This window comes from Orcinus orca, chromosome 4 (assembly GCF_937001465.1).
Source record: "Orcinus orca chromosome 4, mOrcOrc1.1, whole genome shotgun sequence".
In the NCBI taxonomy this organism is placed as follows: Eukaryota; Metazoa; Chordata; class Mammalia; order Artiodactyla; family Delphinidae; genus Orcinus; species Orcinus orca.
In genome coordinates, this window is record NC_064562.1 from 40,343,845 (window position 1) to 40,363,525 (window position 19,681).

The 19,681-nt window shown below is 40.4% G+C and overlaps 2 protein-coding genes across 2 annotated transcripts; one reads left to right on the top strand and one right to left on the bottom strand.

The window, feature by feature from the left end:
- Window positions 1-5,252: 5,252 nt before the first annotated feature.
- On the top strand, window positions 5,253-18,790 carry LOC125964184 (RNA/RNP complex-1-interacting phosphatase-like). Its single transcript, XM_049708846.1, has 4 exons — window positions 5,253-5,509; window positions 6,918-6,993; window positions 7,620-7,741; window positions 17,008-18,790. Exons 1-3 carry the CDS (start codon window positions 5,268-5,270, stop codon window positions 7,674-7,676), a joined length of 375 nt encoding a protein of 124 aa, XP_049564803.1. The 5' UTR covers window positions 5,253-5,267; the 3' UTR covers window positions 7,677-7,741; window positions 17,008-18,790.
- Window positions 10,763-15,539, bottom strand: LOC101283401 (uncharacterized protein C2orf78-like). The gene is made up of 3 exons (XM_049709428.1): window positions 15,440-15,539; window positions 12,410-12,556; window positions 10,763-12,117 (listed from the first exon to the last, which is right to left on the bottom strand). The coding sequence occupies exons 1-3, from the start codon at window positions 15,537-15,539 to the stop codon at window positions 10,763-10,765; spliced, it is 1,602 nt and encodes a 533-aa protein (XP_049565385.1).
- Window positions 18,791-19,681: the final 891 nt, after the last annotated feature.

The window sequence follows — 19,681 nt, forward strand, 5'->3', positions numbered from 1 at the left end:
TATACAAAAACAAGACCCGTATATATCCTGCCTACAAAAGACCCATTTCAGACCTAGCGACACATACAGACTGAAAGTGAAGGGATAGAAAAAGATATTCCATGCAAATTGAAATCAGAAGAAAGTTAGTGTAGCAATTCTCATATCAGACAGAATAGACTTTAAAATAAAAACTATTACAAGAGAAAAGAAGGACACTACATAATGATCAAGGGATCGATCCAAGAAGAAGATATAACAGTTGTAAATATTTATGCACCCAACATAGGAGCACCTCAATACATAAGGCAAATACTAACAGCCATAAAAGAGGAGATCAACAGTAACACAATCATAGTAGGGGACTTTAACACCCCACTTTCACCAATGGACAGATCATCCAAAATGAAATAAATAAGGAAATACAAGGGTTAAATGATACATTAAACAAGATGGACTTAATTGAAATTTATAGGACATTCCATCCAAAACCAACAGAATACACATTTTTCTCAAGTGCTGATGGAACATTCTCCAGAATAGATCATATCTTGGGTTACAAATCTAGCCTTGGTAAATTTAAGAAAATTGAAATTGTATCAAGTATCTTTTCCGACCACAATGCCATGAGACTAGATATCAATTACAGGAAAAGATCTGTAAAAAATACAAACACATGGAGGCTAAACAATACACTACTTAATAACGAAGTGATCACTGAAGAAATCAAAGAGGAAATCAAAAAATACCTAGAAACAAATGACAATGGAGACACAATGACCCAAAACCTATGGGATGCAGCAAAAGCAGTTCTAAGAGGGAAGTTTATAGCAGTACAATCCTACCTGAAGGTTCAGGAAGCATCTCAAATAAACAGCCTAACGTTGCACCTAAAGCAATTAGAGAAAGAAGAACAAAAAACCCCAAAGTTAGCAGAAGGAAAGAAATCATAAAGATCAGATCAGAAATAAATGAAAAGAAATGAAGGAAATGATAGCAAAGATGAATAAAACTAAAAGCTGGTTCTTTGAGACGATAAACCAAATTGATAAACCATTAGCCAGACTCATCAAGAAAAAAAGGGAGAAGACTCAAATCAATAGAATTAGAAATGAAAAAGGAGAAGTAACAACTGACACTGCAGAAATACAAAGGATCATGAGAGATTACTACAAGCAACTCTTTGCCAATAAAATGGACAACGTGGAAGAAATGGACAAATTCTTAGAAATGCACAACCTGCCGAGACTGAACCAGGAAGAAATAGAAAATATGAACAGACCAATCACAAACGCTGAAATTGAAAGTGTGATTAAAAATCTTCCAACAGGGATTCCCTGGTGGCGCAGTGGTTGAGAGTCCACCTGCCGATGCAGGGGACAAGGGTTCTTGTCCCTGTCCGGGAGGATCCTGCATGCCGTGGAGCGGCTGTGTCCGTGAGCCATGGCCACTGGAGCCTATGCTGTGCAACGAGAGAGGCCACAGCAGTGAGAGGCCTGCGTACTGCAAAAAAAAAAATCTTCCAAGAAACAAAAGCCCAGGACCAGATGGCTTCACAGGCGAATTCTATCAAACATTTAGAGAAGAGCTAACACCTATCCTTCTCAAACTCTTCCAAAATATAGCAGAGGGAGGAACACTCCCAAACTCATTCTACGAGGCCACCATCACCCTGATACCAAAAGCAGACAAAGATGTCACAAAGAAAAAACTACAGGCCAATATCACTGATGAACATAGATGCAAACATCCTCAACAAAATAGTAGCAAACAGAATCCAACAGCACATTAAAACGATCATACACCATGATCAAGTGGGGTTTATTCCAGGAATGCAAGGATTCTTCCATATACGCAAATCAATCAACATGATATACCATATTAACAAATTGAAGGAGAAAAACCATATGATCATCTCAATAGATGCAGAGAAAGCTTTTGACTAAGTTCAACACCCATTTATGATAAAAACCCTGCAGAAAGTAGGCATAGAGGAACTTTCCTCAACATAATAAAGGCCATATATGACAGACCCACAGGCAACATCATCCTCAATGGTGAAAAAGTGAAACCATTCCCACTAAGATCAGGAACAAGACAAGGTTGCTCACTCTCACCACTCTTATTCAACATAGTTTTGGAAGTTTTAGCCACAGCAATCAGAGAAGGAAAAGAAATAAAAGGAATCCAAATCGGAAAAAAAGAATTAAAGCTGTCACTGTTTGCAGATGACATGATACTATACATAGAGAATCCTAAAGATGCTACCAGAAAACTACTAAAGCTAATCAATGAATTTGGTGAAGTAGTAGGATACAAAATTAATGCACAGAAATCTCTGGAATTCATATACACTAGTGATGAGAAATTTGAAAGTGAAATTAAGAAAACACTCCCACTTACCATTGCAACAAAAAGAATAAAATATCTAGGAATAAACCTACCTAAGGAGACAAAAGACCTGTATGCAGAAAATTATAAGACACTGATGAAAGAAATTAAAGATGATACAGTTAGATGGAGAGATATACCATGTTCATGGATTGGAAGAATCAACATTGTGAAAATGACTCTACTACCCAAAGAAATCTACAGATTCAATGCAATCCCTGTCAAACTACCACTGGCATTTTTCACAGAACTAGAACAAAAAATTTCACAATTTGTATGGAAATACAAAAGACCCAAAATAGCCAAAGCAATCTTGAGAATGAAAAATGAGGCTTGAGGAATCAGGCTTCCTGACTTCAGACTATATTACAAAGCCACAGTAATCAAGACACTATGGTACTGGCACAAAAACAGAAATATAGATCAATGTAACAGGATAGAAAGCCCAGAGATAAAGCCACACACATATGGTCACCTTACCTTTGATAAAGGAGGCAAGAATATACAGTGGAGAAAGGACATCCTCTTCAATAATTGGTGCTGGGAAAACTGGACAGGTACATGTAAAAGTATGAAATTAGAACACTCCCGAACACCATACACAAAAATAAACTCAAAATGGATTAAAGACCTAAATGTAAGGCCAGACAATATCAAAGTCGCAGAGGAAAACATAGGCAGAACACTCTATGACATAAATCACAGCAAGATCCTTTGTGACCCACCTCCTAGAATAATGGAAACAAAAATAAACAAATGGGACCTAATGAAACTTCAAAGCTTTGCAGAGCAAAGGAAACAATAAATAAGACCAAAAGACAACCCTCAGAATGGGAGAAAATATTTGCAAATGAAGCAACTGACAAAGGATTCATCTGCAAAATTTACAAGCAGCTCATGCAGCTCAATAGCAAAAAAACAAACAACGCAATCCAAAAATGGGCAGAAGAGCTAAATAGACATTTCTCCAAAGAAGATATACAGATTGCCAACAAACACATGAAAGAATGCTCAACATCATTAATCATTAGAGAAATGCAAATCAAAACTACAATGAGATATCATCTCACACCGGTCAGAATGGCCATCATCAAAATATCTACAAACAATAAATGCTGGAGAGGCTGTGGAGAAAAGGGAACCCTCTTGCACTGTTGGTGGGAATGTAAATTGATACAGCCACTATGGAGAACAGTATGGAGGTTCCTTAAAAAACTACAAATAGAAAGACCATACGACCCAGCAATCCCACTACTGGGCATATACCCTGAGAAACCCATAATTCAAAAAGAGTCATGTACCAAAATGTTCATTGAAGCTCTATTTACAATAGCCAGGACATGGAAGCAACATAAGTGTCCATCAACAGATGAATGGATAAGGAAGATGTGGCACATATATACAATGGAATATTACTCAGCCATAAAAAGAAACGAAAGTGAGTTATTTGTAATGAGGTGGATAGACCTAGAGTCTGTCATACAGAGTGAAGTAAGTCAGAAAGAGAAAGACAAATACCATATGCTAAAACATATATATGGAATCTAAGAGAAAAAAAGAAAAGGTCATGAAGAACCTAGGGGTAAGACAGGAATAAAGACACATACCTACTAGAGCATAGACTTGAGAATATGGAGAGGGGGAAGGACAAGGTGTGACAAAGTGAGAGAGTGTCATGGACATATATAAACTACCAAACGTAAAACAGATAGCTACTGGGAAGTAGCCGCATAGCACAGGCAGTTCAGCTAAGTGGTTTGTGACTACCTAGAACGGTGTGATATGGAGGGTGGGAGAGAGGGAGACGCAAGAGGGAAGAGATATGGGAACATATGTATATGTATAACTGATTCACTTTGTTATAAAGCAGAAACCAACACACCGTTGTACAGCAGTTATACTCCAATAAAGATGTTAAAACAAAAGAAATTAGAAACTAAAAGGTAAAACTAAAAAAAAACATTTGTTATTATAAATAACAATGGAATTTACTATGCTATTATACCCTCAGACCTACTGTAGTACATGCTGTCCTTTGCTGTTCCACTTGGGGCAGGATTCATAATTTTTCTAACAGTTACAGATCCCTATGCCTGATACTGTGAGGAAATGTTCTACTTGAGCTCCACTATTACCTCTCTCAGGCATTTTTTGCAATTGTCTAAAAGGTAAATACATACTGTCAACCTCCAGCATGATACCAGGCACATAATAGAAACCCAATAAATGTTTCACTGTGAATGGAGTATAAGTTGATAGAATATTTTTGAAGGTTGATTAGGCAGATTAGATTGATTGAAAACCTTTCAATATTTTAAGTTTGCATCTCTTTCATTCCAGAAATTCTATGTCTAGAAATTTACATATAGCTATACACATGTATAAAGAGGCTCACATTGCAGCCTATCTATAACAGAGGACAAAAACAAACAAACAAACAAACAAAATACCCCCAAACTGAAAACAACTAAAAGTCCATCAATATCGGACTGGCCGTGTAAATTATGTAATGTGACGCAGCTATTAAAGAGAATGGGATGGATGTACGCAAAAATTGACTGGGAAACTCACGATCCAAGACAGATTGTAGACTATGTCTGGTATGCAGCTCTTGTATAAAATACAGGATCTCCATTACGTAGAAATACTTACATACAAGATACAATAAGTGTGAATGTAAAGCACTTGGGAAATATCTGAAAGAACCACACAAGATACTGGGAGAGTGGGACAGCTTTCCATGTCCCATGTGATTGGAGTTCTGAAGGGTGCACACACCACGAACTAGTGGACCTCTGCTACCATCTTCCGGCTAAGGAGGGAATTGCAGGCGTCATACTCCTGTTTATGAATGAAGCGTTTGGGCGTGTGGACGTCATCTGGGCGGGCGGTGGCGCATGCGCAGGAGAAGGAGGTGCGCGAGCTGCGTGGGCTTGTGCCTAGGCGCTTGTGTTTCGGGGCCTTGTGGTGGCACCGGGGGAGCCGGGCTGGCGACTTTGGCACTCTTGGCGTTGGGTGGGCGGCACCTTGGGGGTCACATGAGCCAGTGGCATCATGCCCGTGGGCGCCGGGGTCGGCGTCGCGGCTTTTCCGGACGTTCGTCGGCCAGGAGGAAGGGCGGAAAGCACATCCCGGAAAGGTAATACGCCTTGGCCCCTGGGCGTTGCCGGTGGAGCCCAGAGCCCCTGGGCCTGGGCTTCGTCTCCTGTGCTGTCTCCTGTGACTGTTGCCCCCGCGGGCTGACCCGTCCGCGCTGTGCTAGGGGGTATTGGTCGTCTCGCGGTTAGGTTCACAGTAGCTGAAAGGGACAGTGTGTGATGTTCTGATTTCTCCCCATCGTTTTAAAAGGGAGGCTCTGGCCATTGCTCCTCGGGTAAAATGCAGAGGGACTGCTTTTTAAGATGGGACTGTCAGTGTTGGGGACACTTCTTAATTACCAAAGTGGAATCCCCTTCAATTCCTCAAGCTGTGTTGTTTTGGCACAGAAAATGTAAGAGGACCTGGAACTAAGTTTGAGTGAAGAAACGCACGGGTACTGCCGAATTTTCCATCGAGACAGTTGATTTGCGTTGTCTCTTGCCATGATAAAGGGCGTACTGTTGCTTCCTAACCGGTGTCATTTGAGAGATCTACCTCTGTACGTTCAGATGATTAATTGTGAGACTTTGCTCATGTGTGCAGTAAACGCTTTAATTCCCTAAGACCTTCCTTTCCTCCATCTCATACCCCATTAAGCCCGCTTCAGTTTATCTCCTGAATTTCTTCTGAATCTATCACCTCTTCCTCAACATCCTAATACTGAACTTGCCTGTGTGCTGCAATTAGGTCCTAAGTAGTGTCCATATTTCTTGTTTCCTTCCAATCCATTCTGCACACAAGAAACCTTAAAAGCAGGTTGGAACATTGCTCATAGACATCGCTCAAAAGCATTGTTTTGAGAGTAGAAAACAAACTGTTGGCCTTTAAGACTCTGCGTGGTCTAGAATCCTCTCTGCTTCTCTAGCCCCATCTTGTGCCACTATTGCCCTCACTTTCTGTGCTTCAGATACACTGAATTAACCTTAGTTCTAACTCATCTTACAGAAGTCAGTTCAGATATTATTTTTCACTGTGATTCCTAGCATTAAGGAATTTTATTTTCAGGTTTTGTATGAGGACTAAAAGTAAATTATGAAGTGGAAGAATTGAGTGTAAACTATTTCAGTGAACACGCATGTATTAATGATATGATACCTTAGTAGTCAACAGTGGGCTAGGTTCTATCAGGGATACAGAAGTTCTGGCCATCTCTGGTTTTAGATATCCCTGATTTGTTGAGACCGTTGCATTGTTTTGTTGCCTTTTATCTGTTTTCAAGATGGGAGAACAGGAACAAGGGAAGTATAGGTTATTACTAGGTGGGGTTGAATAAGTGGAGCAGCAAAATGCAAAGCAGAAAGAAGAGGGACCTACCATAGAGGGATATGATTTCCATTTTCAAGGCGCATTCATCCTATGCAGGGAGACAGCCTAACATAAAATTTGCCTAACAAAAAATATATTAACAGGTGGGAAGACTATCTCCCAGTTGAACAGCGGATGCCTGGGACGCGTTTCATTGCTGTCAAAGTTCCTTTAAAAAAGGTAAGCAAAAGTTAATACCATATTCTTCGAGAAATCTGAATTCACCGTATAGAGCCCTGGCTCTCAACCCCGTCGTACTCCATTTTCCCTTTTTATAGCAAATAATTTCTACTACCTCTTTTGCTATCCAGAAATGGAATTCATAGATAAATACAACCTACTTTTCTACTTAATTAATTAAAAAAAACCAATGGAATGCCCTAACTCTAAATAAAGAATAACGTAATTTATAAGAAAGTAATATGTATCTCAGTATGTAAATGTTTGAGGATGACTATACTAGAAATAAAGAAATAGTCAGTTACTTGTACCATGAATGCAAAAAACTGCTTGGAGCTGGCAATACAGCAGTAGGCAAAATTGATGTGGTCCCTGCTTTCTGGGAGTTTACAGTCAGGTTAGGAGACCAACGTGAAATAAACAAAGATAGAAATAACTATATAGGAGTGAGCTTATTTTCTGCCGTCTAATCTCTCCGGAAGAAAGGATCGTAATACCACTTGTAAACTCCAGAGAAAGAGACTTTACTTTGAATCTCATATGTTAGCATCACAGGGTTTGAATAAATGGATAATATAATAAAGGATTTTAAATGCATGTTCTTTCTATTTTATTCTTTCTGACAGAGATTTGACAAGAATCTTGCTCCAGAAGAATGTTTCTCCCCCTTGGATCTTTTTTAACAAACTCCAAGAACACAACGAAGAACTTGGGCTGATCATTGACTCGCCGCTATTATAAGCCAGAGGTAAATGGAACCCGTAATTGAAAATGACCTTCTTTCTGATACTCTGATAATTCATAGTAGTTCAGTAGTTATCATCTTATGCTAAGGTGAATCCTGGCCTTCTTTCATGGGTTCCAAAAGGGAAGCTAGTGGTTTCCTTAAATACACATTTGTAATTGCTGTTTCAAAATGAGATTAAAGATATGAATTGAACTGTAATATTTGGCAGTAGGCTCTAGATATGCTTAAGAAGTGCTATAAGCTTCCATGTTCTGTATGTTGAAAATGCAGTAAATTTTTAGTAAGAGTAGTAGTAGCCTAAAAGGAAAGCAAGGTATGTCCGTTATGTCTTTGGCATTTATGTTAAGCAGTTGCCTGAGCATGTTTAAGCATCGGGGTAAAAGACAGTTGTTCTCTAAGTTTTATGCTTTCTTTTCCTAATACCTTCTGATATAGTACAGAAACCCATATATTCTCTTGGCCCATGTAGGACATACCAGTGCAAAAGAATTACCCTTCTTCTGACCTGTTCCATGGCCTTGGGAGACAGTAACACCTAATGTTTGTTAATATTTGTACAGCGGTTTGCCATTTAGAAAGTTCTTTCATATCCATTGACTTTGTGAATCTTCACAGCAATCCTTTGCTGTTGAAGTGGAAGTAGTACTGATACCTCCTACTGAGTGCTTACTCTGCACTAAGCTCAGAGGGTAGACAACTACAATTACTAATTTTACGGACGATGAAACTGACTCTCGGACAAGGAAGAATTGAAATTTCAACTCAGTTGTTCCTCTTTTTTTCATTGTAGTAAAATATACATAAATCATATTTATTTTAACCATTTATAAATATGCAGTTCAGTGGCACTAACTACAGTCACAGTGTTGTGTAACTATCACCACTGTCTATAACCAAAACCTTTCCATCATCCTCAACAAAAACTCTGTAACCATCAAACAGTAACAACCCCATTATCCCTCCCACCGGCCCTTAGAAACCTCTATTCTATTTTCTGTCTCTATGAATTTGCCTATCCTAGGTACCACGTGTAAGTGGAATCTACTATATTTATCCTTCTATGGCTGGCTTATTTCACTAAACCTAGTGTTTTCAAGGTTCATCCGTGTTATAGCATGTAATGAAATGCCATTCCTTTTTTGGCTTAATGAATCCCACTGTGTGTATATACCATATTTTGTTATTCATCGGGTGATTGACACTTGGGTTGTTTCCACCTTGTAGCTATTGTGAATCATGCTGCTGTGATCGTTGGTGTACAAATATTTGCTCAAATCCCTGCTTTCAGTTCTTTTAGATGTGCAGTGTAGGTAGTAGCAGAGTTGTTGGATCATACGGTAGCTCTACGTTTAATCTTTGAGAAACTGCCAAACTGTTTTCTGCAGTGTCGTCTTGTCTTTAAACGATTATCACAAATTTTAAACATGTACAAAAGTATAAAAATACTGTGAGTGTTCCTTGTATACCCATGAACTCATCCAGCTTTAATATTTACCAACTGATGGCTGTCATGTTTTATCTATACCCCCACCTGTTTCACCCCATTCCACATTATCTTGAAGCAGCTCCGAGAGAACATGTAATTACACCTATATATATTTTTTTAATTAATTAATTTTTTTTCTGTGTTGGATCATCGTCTATGTACGAGGGCTTTCTCTAGTGGCGGCAAGCTGGGGCCACTCTTCATCGCGGTGCGCGGGCCTCTCACTATCGCGGCCTCTCTTGTTGTGGAGCACAGGCTCTAGACGCGCAGGCTCACTAGTTGTGGCTCGCGGGCCTAGTTGCTCCGCGGCATGTGGGATCTTCCCAGACCAGGTCTCCAACCCGTGTCCCCTGCATTGGCAGGCAGATTCTCAACCACTGCGCCACCAGGGAAGCCCCAGCTATATATTTTTGGTACGTATCTTTAAAATATAGGACTTTTATTCCTTAATATCATTTTTTAATAGTAAATACCCAGTGAGTGCTCAAATTTGCAGTTGTCTCCTAAATGTCATAAAAAATTGTTTTTAAGAATTTTGAGTTAGATCCAAATAAGGTCCACACTTTGCCGTTGATGGTTAGGTCTCTGAAGTCTTATTTAATCTCTAGGTTCTCCCTCCATGTCTCTCACTTTTTTTTATCCTCCTTGAATTTTATTTTTAAAGAAACCAGGTAATTTGTCCCGTCTAGATTTTGATGATTATATTCACCTCTCTAAGTGAAGTGGCACAGGAATACTGGCCTTGCCTGTCGTTGCCAGGATTAACTGAATAGTGCCTTAGCTGCCCTGGTGCTCAGGTGTTGAGTACACGGTGATTTACATACCAGGCCCTATTCGTGGGCCTCCTGATGCAGCAGCTCCCTTGGCTCTGCCCCTGTCGTCAGCTGCCCCTAGGATAACTCTGAGCCCTAGCCACCTCTCTGGTAGATTTCCCTATCCCCCCACTATAATCACGCCTGGATAAGGCAACTCAAACCTTTCAGAGATGTGTCCTGAACCTCTTGTTTTCTTAAATACCTATCTGGTGGTTGTGAGACTTAAGGCCAACCTCCCCAAGAGACTTTTTCTATTTCTCCTAGTAAACCTAGAGTCACCTTCTGTCATCTTCAGCTCTACTCAAATTTGGTTCTTTCAACCCTGACCTCTGACCCTGCTTTTTACTTCTGCCATTTCATCCTCACTCCTGCTTCCTTTCATAAATCCATAAATCTCTTTTGGCCTTCCTAGCCCTGGGCCAAGTTCCTTCCTCTTTCCTCAGTTTTTACCCCTTTCCTTCATTCTCCCATCCTTCCTTTCTCATGCAGACTTTGATTCCAACCCCATCAAAAACAAAACAAAACAAAACAAAAAAACACGCCGCAGTTAGCAGCATCTCAGAATTCAAAAGGTTTATTACTCATCTATTAATTCTATTACATTTTTTTATTCAGTTTTATTGTTTTAAAATATACCAATATAAATAAATTTATGCCTGTCTTATCTATATATGGAAGAAGAGCTGGTCCCCAAGGTGGCACCAACAATCCTAGCAGCTGTTACTTTACATATCCGTAGTAGTCAGCAATTTCCATTTCTTTTTGCCTCTCAATGAAAAATTGCACTTTCCCCAAAGAGGTGTATTTGGCAGCATTCTCACGTTGTTGTTGGGCCCGCCTCTTCATGGCCTCCCGCTCGGGCCTCTGCTGTAGTTCGATGGGCTTTGACGTTACTGGCTCAGGAACATTGGGTTCCCTCCATGGAACTGGTTTCTTGCTGAAGTCTTGGAGTAGAAATGGGGTTTGGAGCTTGGCTGGGGACTGGTGCTTAGTCGCAGCAGGGGGAACAGGCTCCCGCTGGAGAGAAGTGCATGATGAAGTTTTGTAGGGTGCAGGCCTAGGAGCAGCAGACGGAGGGACACTAGGCTGGGTATGGTCGGTCCAACCCAGTTGGGTTGGGTTGGTCACAGTTGGCTGAGCTGGTTTGGCAGGACCTGGCAAAGAGGCAGGAGCTGGCTGGGAAGAACTGACTGCAGCAGGTTGAGCTGAGTTAGTAGGAGCAGCGTGGGCACGGTCAGCAACAGCAGGCCGATGTGAGGCCGGAGACTGTGGCCTCCGAGGAGCAGGTCGAGCTTGAGGCTTGTCCCAGGCAGAAAAAGGCAGAGGTATCAACTTGACCTTCCCAGGAGGCAGCAGCTCATACTGGGATGGAGAGGGACACTCTTTTTCAGCACTGCTGTCTGGTTTCTGGGCTTCGCCTTGAGTTTTCTCAGGGCCCTTACCCTCACGTGGGGTATTCCGCCATGGCTGGATAGCTGGGGGTGGCTGGGGGTCTTTAGGGTTGCTTGAATTTCCCAAGACCCGACAGGAGGAGAGCCCAGTTCTCTTATCATTCTTCTCCCCCAGTGCATGAAAAACCCACACAGCCTCCAGCATGCGCACGTGTAGGGCGGTTCGAGGCTTTTTAAAGCTCTCTTGGATAGGCTCAGTTTGGTGTTCCTTTCGCTTCGTCTGGGGAATTGTTGGCTTCTCTCCTGCCTTGACTTTGCTCCCTGACTGCTTATTCTCTTCAGCCTTCTTTCTTCCTCTGGTCCTTTTGGTCTTTTCCTGCCCGTGGCTCTTCGTTTTGCTGATCTTCCTGGATGCAGCTTTCTGAGGTTTGCCTTTAGAACCCTTGGCCGTGTTCACAGGAGCCCTGTCACTGACTGCAGCATTGCATAGAGCCACTTCTCCCGCTATCAGGCACTCTGGATTCTTTGGCTGGATTTTGGCCTTGGGAGCAGCATTGATAGGCTCAGAAGCTTTATGTTTGTTCTTTCTGGGTTGATCAGAGGGAGCCTTTATGACACTTGGCTTTTCCCGCACCTGATTCACCTTAATGGCTCTGTTGTCTTTGGCTCTGATCACGTTGGGACCTTTGGATATAGAGGGACCATGTTATTGGGGTCTGCAGTTTTATCATACTGGGCTGCCATAAACATGGAGGAAGCAGCTGTGTGCTGGTCAGTGACGGCCAGAGTAAAGTCTCCAAGTGAAGAAGAATTCTTTTCAGTGCTTCCTGTGATGTCCCAGTCAAGAACACCTGGATAGGAAGCAGCTGAAGTGGAGATCTGGCTCTGGTCAGTAACTCCAGATAACGTAGTTATGCTAGACTGTTGGTGAAGGTAGGCACTACACGTGTGTCTGTGTCTGGAAGGAGGTACCTACCGGTAGCTGATGCCGAACCGACGGCAGGAGCAGAGACTCTGGAGAAGTTGCAGGCACTTCCTGTCAGGGAGGTTGCATTGCTCACCACAGGAAGAGAGTGCTGCGGAGAATTTAGAGTTCCAAGTAGAAATGGATTTTGGAAATTTTCTGTAAGAACAAGAGGGTAATGAAAACATCAGGGAGATTGATAAATTCTCACTATGTTTGAGGAACAGCATTATCTTAAGGTTCTTGCTATCAGGACACCTCTAATGTCAATACTTACTGAGAAACCAAAAATCAGACCGTTATGATGGTTGTAAGGACTGAGCAGTTTTACACTCTTCTGTATTAACTGCCTGTGCTGCCATGTTGGGCACAGATGGGCAGAAGACCCAAGTGGTATGGCTCAGACATTGTTCTCTAGGCTGGAAGCAACCTTCTCCCTGCCCTATCTTTCCCTTCAGCCTGCACTAGTATTGACTTCTATGCTGTTTCCTAGACTGGAAGCATTTTAGAACTAGGAGGTCCTTAGAGAACTTCTATTTTCACAGTCTCATTTCATGAGGAAGGAAACTGAGGCTCAGAGAGGTCGGGTTGACTTGTTCAAGTTCTCTCATTATGTTAGCATCCTTACCAGGTTTCAGAACCTAAGTATCCTGACTTCCTTGCCAGGACGCTACTCTGAGCACGATACTGCCAGAAAGCAGGAGAAATAGAACTTACACTATAGGCAGTTTTTTTTGTCCGTTAGAAAACAGTACAGCTATTACCATTGTGATCTTCAGTGTCTCACTTTGCTTGTGCAGTTCCCACGCTATTACCTAGAGTTCACATATAGCTCAGTCCAACTGGTAAATTTAAAGAGTCATTTTTACCCTCTTCAAGCCTGGTTTCTCATCCTACCTCAAAATGATTACCCGAAAGTGAATTTCTTAAGTGCTTTTGGAAAGAAAAATGTTATCTGATTACTTCAGATTACTCATCTGTAAAGTGGTGATAACACCACCACCAATAATAATAGCAGTAATAATTAATCCATGAATAAACTGGTATATTGTGTATGATTTATATGGAGGAAGATACAATAAGTTCTAGAAAGACAAAGAAAATTCATGAAAAACATATTACATAACGAAAAATAAATACATAGTTATGAAAACTGGGGTATGTGGCAAGTATCAGAGCATAATGAGTTTACTAACAAATGACATTCTGTACCATACATGCAATGTTATGAAAGTGAATTTTGCCCACTGTATTTTAGTGAATACTGTTAACCCAAAAACACGATAGAAGGTGATTTTGAATGAATTCCTAGCCAATACATACAGACAGAGAAGATATATCAGTAAAAATGCCTAAAGAGCAACAAAATTCAATCAATGTGAATGTATAGGTAGCCACAATATATGCAGACAAGTATTTCAATGAAAACTGGTACAAAGCAGACAGCAAAATAATAAGTGTAAAAGAATTTCATTATTGTGCTCATTCATATTTTTACCCAGCAAGTAACAGGTATTCAGCCTGGTAGAAATATATGTTTCAAAGAATAGAAATATATAATAAGCAGAAAGGAAGCTTAAAAAGTATCAAGAAGGTTTTTGTATTTATCCTAGAACTTAGATTATAATCATCTTCAACATCCAAGAAGATGACATCCCCAAACCTAAAAAAACCATCATCACTAGAATCCAGTTAAAAAAGATTTTCAAATGTAAGAATATCGAAAGGACTCCGCAATATTGTTCTAGATAAATGTGGATTTTTTTTTTTTTTTTTTTTTTTTTTTTGTCGCGCCGCGTGGCCCTGGCAGTGAAAGCACCGAGTCCTAACCACTGGACCGCCAGCGAATTCCCTCAATGTGGAATTACAGATGTGGGGCTTGACTGTTTCTTTTTCTTCTTAGGTAGCTAAGATCTAAAAACGAACGATGGCTGTTGATCAATGTGCTCTCTGTGTTAGGAAGGAAAGAACTGTAAAGATGAAAAGCAACCTTGCCTTAGAAGCTACATATCACACAAAGGAAATAGTCCTTCTGATTCAAACTCGAAGATATCATTTAAAGTGTTTAATTGGTAAAACGTCTACATAGTTTAAAAATTAGGAAGAATAAAACATTGAAAAGCAGACCCCTAGATAAGCACTTTGGTTTCTTGTATATAGGAAGCATGATTTCTAGGACATATTTCTAAAATGTTTACATTCAAGACTGTCAAGTGCCAACTGTATTCAGAGAGGCAATAAAAGCAAAAAAAAACACTGAGTATGACTTTTCTGGTAAGCTGCCTTTCCTGGTGATACCCTCTTCTGTCCTTACTTTCCTCTTAGTCTGTTAAAATAAGGATTTGCTACAATGAACTTTGTTTTGCCCTGCTCTGAGCAGAATTCACTCTATGCTGTTTGTGCTTTAATTTAAAATCTTTGGTTCCCATCAACATTCCATTGCAAACTACGTTTTTCTTGAGAGCTCCTCTATGCTTCCCCTCTTCGTTCTTATATTTTTTCCTATGTCTTGGTTCCTGTTGGCCTGTGCTGATGAAAACAATCCTAAACTTCCTTACGTTTCACTCTGTGCCTCCCTATATAGCCCAGTACTCTCCATCCTCTCTCCCTATTTTCTCTTTTCAACTAGTCGAAATACTAGTGGAGGGAGACCATTAGAGATGAAACATCTTACTATATATTGCTAGTTTTCTATGCCACCTGGCTTTTCTGTGTTTCTGTTGAAACACTCTTGAGAAGTCTCCGATTTCATTTTCTACATGGGTACCCTTTAAGGCTCAATATTAGAAAAGACAGGGATCAGAGTGATCAACCAATGTAGTATCCTAACGTAGCAGGTAAGGAAAAAATCAGGCTTTGTGAGACAGTCAATGATTTGTCCAGAGTCACACAGATAGTAAATGCCAAAGTCAAAACTGAAATTAGGTCTCCAGACTTCTAGTTCAATACGTTCCCTCATTATTCCATGCTATTTTGAATCTACTAGTAAATTTAGGGGCAAAATAAATCTAACGAAAAACTTTAAAAAGTTTCTTTTCTTACCTGACATGGTCAGAGAAGAAGAGAAAACATCAACTGCAGATACAAAGGATGAGGAGGCAACAGCAGAGGATGTCTGAGTGGCTGCAGCTGAACGGCGCATGTGTCCAGTACAAAGGTCACTGGTTCCCGCTCACTGATCACTTATATGATATAGGAGAATGATGTCACAAAGCAGGCAGTTTCAAGGTATGAGATAGCCAATAGGGAGGTCCGATCCCCAACAGGAGGGCGGGGTTGGGTGGAGAGAGTGTAGGAGAGCTAAAACAACACCTAAATTTCTGAGCTCTGGGGAGGAAATCCTAGAAGACAGATTTACCTCCCCCAGGCTCTTACATTAGGGAAATCATTGCAACATTTCTTACAGACGTTCATTAATATAATTTACTAACAGTTACCTGTATCCTACACAGTATTATATTTTATGTATCGTATACTTAGAGCTATATATATCTTATGTAATTAATATCCTTAGGAAGGCAAGAGCCATCTAGTTTGAACTATTACAGTTGTTCTGAAATCGTATCTGTCTAATTAGTGAACTTATAGCAGCTTTTAAGGAGCCAAAGGAGGGATTAAGAAGCTCTTTTTGTAACTTGGTTAAAGCGTAGGGTGAAGTTTGTTGAGTGTACCTTGTGGAGAGTGTTGTGGTCCAAGGCTCTTCTCTTAGTTTCGTCTCCTTGACTCCTACCTTCCTTGGGCTGGGCCAGGCTGGGCCAGGGGTTGGACTTGCGACTTACATTTCTCTTCTGCTTACTTTTTTTTTTTTTTCTATTATGGGCATTGTTTCTAGGACAAGCCTTGATCTTGCCATTCTTACCCTCATGGATGTTACTTCCTGTCAACTTGCAGCAGCAGGAGTCTTCTTTTCAGTGCTTGATGCTTCACAAAATAGACTCTGCCCGTTGGACGCAGATACCAGAGAGCTAGGAGACAGAGCTGGTTGCAAACCTTTCCTCTTCCAGCCTTTGGTTGCAATCGTTTTCCCCATAATTTGCTACCTCTGGTTCCTTGGGCCACACAGGTATCCTGCCATCCAGCTCTTTTATACGTGAGAGACATTCTGAATACTGTCCCTTTTTCTTTGCACAGAAGTATATACAGTGTGGCAGTTAACTTTAATCTCCTGCCCCTTGCAAACAGCCACTCTAGAATCTTGGACCTCTAGGATTCTCTGTCTTGCATGCTTGGGTGCAAGGCCTAGCAAAATGAAGAGGAGAATAATTAGAGAAGGAAGAGGACATTTCGTGGAGAACTGGGAGCAGATAAGGTGAAAGGGCACAGGAGTAAAGAGATTCATGTAGATTTTGTGGTTTCTGTGGGAAACAAGTTGACACACTTTGGCCTCATTTTGTATTACCAGAACAGACAGTCATAGATATAAGTAGCTCGATAGTGCAGCAATTGCCATGAATTCTGTACACTAAAGGGAACAGTCTTACATATAGTTCTCATTTTGTTTTATGTCATATTACCTTATTAATAGCATTCACTGGTATGTTTGTAGAATACAGATTTTTTGAAATGCTCTGGTTTTGTCTACATGGTTATTTCCTTGTCATATTTTTAAGGACTCCAACATTGTAAGACATACTGCATGTTTTTCTCTTGACGATTGTTTATCTTGAAGCATCATGAACGAACTTGACCTGTTGGATTTTGTGGAGAAACTTTAAAGGGGGTCTGTGAAAAAGGCATTGCAGTGAGTCACATTATGTACCTTTGAGTAAGGAGCAGACATCTGCCATCAGCCCAACTTGGCCTGGGTTGCCTCTGTTTCAGTTCCCGTGGTTAGTGCTTTGCTCCCTAACCACTCTTGTGACTGTGATAATGTGAGTAAGGGCCGAGTTGCTAATGATTTATACGTGAGGTAAGCTGGTTTGAGGGAGGAAATCTATGGATCTAGTCATTTTCCTTGGTGGTAAGCTTTCAGGGAGGGGTGCAAAGATTGATCTTTCTGGGGACTTTTCTAGTACCAGGAAGATGTCCCATAGATGGGACCTCCAAAGACACACATTTAATTTTTAGGCCTGTTTTTCCTATTATGAGATACGAGTTTTTTCACTGATGGGGATGATGCTTATCTGAGAAGAAACGGTGAAAGGTGTTGTTAGTATAGAGATGTGGCTTAAGCTTTTAAGTGTTTTTCAAGGTTTTTCCCCTAAGCTTCCTACTTCAGATGGCCTACTTACGTGATACTAGTATGTGATGTGAGGCTAACAACTTACTAAATACCTGCAAGCCAGATCAGTGTCTCTTTTCTCTATATTTCCATGGAAATCAAGGGACCCGTAGCCACTGCAGGTTAGGGTGGGCGGTGTGAGATTGGGGGGAGTGTGGTAAGACACATTTTGGTATCAGTAAAATGTTTACCTATTAAACTATGCAGTTCCAACTTTCAATTCTGTTTAGTTAGGCAAACCCTTAGTTAGGCTTTTCCTGGTTCTGAGCCTATGTAACTTATTTTCTCTCCCTAGTTCCAGCCATTTAACTTTAGCTTGCAGGCTCAGCATCATCTTAACCTCTAAAAGAATCTTCCATGTAGGAGGAAGAAACTAAAGAGCTCTATTTCAGCAGTTAGGAACATGAGGCCCTACCCTGACCGAAACCTTTATTCTTACAGTTAGGGTATTGTCTTGTCCCAGCATTTTGAACCCATCAGGTTGACTGAGACATGTCTTGGTGTAACATCCCCAGTTCGTCTACCCCGAGGCTGTCCTTAATTCCTCCCATTGTCACATTTTGATTTAATTAAATACTGGAATCCCTCAAACCCTTGCATGGTACCTGAGGCCCTATGGGATACTGGTAGATTTTGTTAGTGTCAAATACTTCGCTGTCTGATTCTCCAAATATCCCTTGCTCCTAGATTTTCCGTCCCAGCATACTACATACCCATTAAGGCATTGTTTCATCTCATGTTGGACCCACTCCCATCCAGAGGCCTACTCTTTGCTAGTTCGCATACTTTCTGGAAACCCCGTTATGGCCAGGTCTGGACTTTTTTGTGTTCCCACCCAAAGCCTGTATCTTTTAGCAAGCTGGAACTATAAGACCAACATAGATTTTCTAGTTTCCGATAGATTTATGTCACAATTTATACGTTGTCATGTCTATAGATATTTGTATCATTTGTACTTTTTGGCCATTACATGCCCATTGGATATTTTTCATAAATTGCAAAAGAATATTTTATGACTTAGCACCAAATTGAATGTGCCTAATTGTAAGTTTGTAAACTAGGTTGTGCTAACTTGTATCTTTTCTTTATCCAAGTAGTAATTGACTACTGTTGTCCCATTTGTAAGTATGTGGAAGTTTTCAGAATTGTAAATAAATGTTTGTGGATTGAAACTTGGTTAGACTATTGACTGTCCCAGATACGTTAAAGCTAGTGATCTTTTTACTCATTCATTCATTCATTCATTCAATAATTCTGACCTTCCTGACTCAGTTTACCCAGCTCAGATGGTTGTGAAGATTACTAACAGTGTATGTAAGATACTTTCAGAAACTAGAAACTGAAAAGTAAAACTAACAAAAAACATTTGTTATTATAAATAACAATGGAATTTAGTATGCTATTATACCTTCAGACCTACTGTAGGACATGCTGTTCTTTGCTGTTCCACTTGTGGCAGGATTCATAGTTTTTCTAACAGGTACCGATCCCTATGCCTGATACTGTGAGGAAATGTTATACCTGAGCTCCACTCTTATCTCTCTCAAGCATATTTTGGTATTGTCTAAAATGTAAATCCATACTGTCAACCTCCAGCATGATACCAGGCACATAATAGAAACCCAATAAATGTTTCACTGTGAGTGGAGTGTAAGTTGATAGAGTATTTTTGAAGGTTGATTAGGCAGATTAGATTGATTGAAAACCTTTCAATATTTTAAGTTTGCATTTCTTTCATTCCAGAAATTCTATGTCTAGAAATTTATATATAGCTATACACATGTATAAAGAGGTTCACACTGCAGCCTATCTATAACAGAGGACAAAAACAAACAAACAGAATACCCCCAAACTGAAAACAACTAAAAGTCCATCAGTATCGGACTGGCCGTGTAAATTATGTAATGTGACGCAGCTATTAAAGAGAATGGGATGGATGTACGCAAAAATTGACTGGGAAACTCACGATCCAAGACAGATTGTAGACTATGTCTGGTATGCAGCTCTTGTATAAAATACAGGATCTCCATTACGTAGAAATACTTACATACAAGATACAACAA

What these genes read in the sequence shown, in the direction of transcription:
- LOC125964184 (XM_049708846.1), top strand. Translation starts at nt 5,268, where the DNA reads ATGCGCAGGAGAAGGAGGTGCGCGAGCTGCGTGGGCTTGTGCCTAGGC. An exon ending in GGAAAGCACATCCCGGAAAG is followed by an intron (nt 5,510 to 6,917) that starts GTAATACGCCTT and finishes ATATATTAACAG; the next exon opens with GTGGGAAGACTATCTCCCAG. An exon ending in TCAAAGTTCCTTTAAAAAAG is followed by an intron (nt 6,994 to 7,619) that starts GTAAGCAAAAGT and finishes TCTTTCTGACAG; the next exon opens with AGATTTGACAAGAATCTTGC.
- LOC101283401 (XM_049709428.1), bottom strand. Translation starts at nt 15,539, where the DNA reads ATGCGCCGTTCAGCTGCAGCCACTCAGACATCCTCTGCTGTTGCCTCC. An exon ending in TTCTTCTCTGACCATGTCAG is followed by an intron (nt 12,557 to 15,439) that starts GTAAGAAAAGAA and finishes TTGTTCTTACAG; the next exon opens with AAAATTTCCAAAATCCATTT. An exon ending in CGGTTCGGCATCAGCTACCG is followed by an intron (nt 12,118 to 12,409) that starts GTAGGTACCTCC and finishes CTATATCCAAAG; the next exon opens with GTCCCAACGTGATCAGAGCC.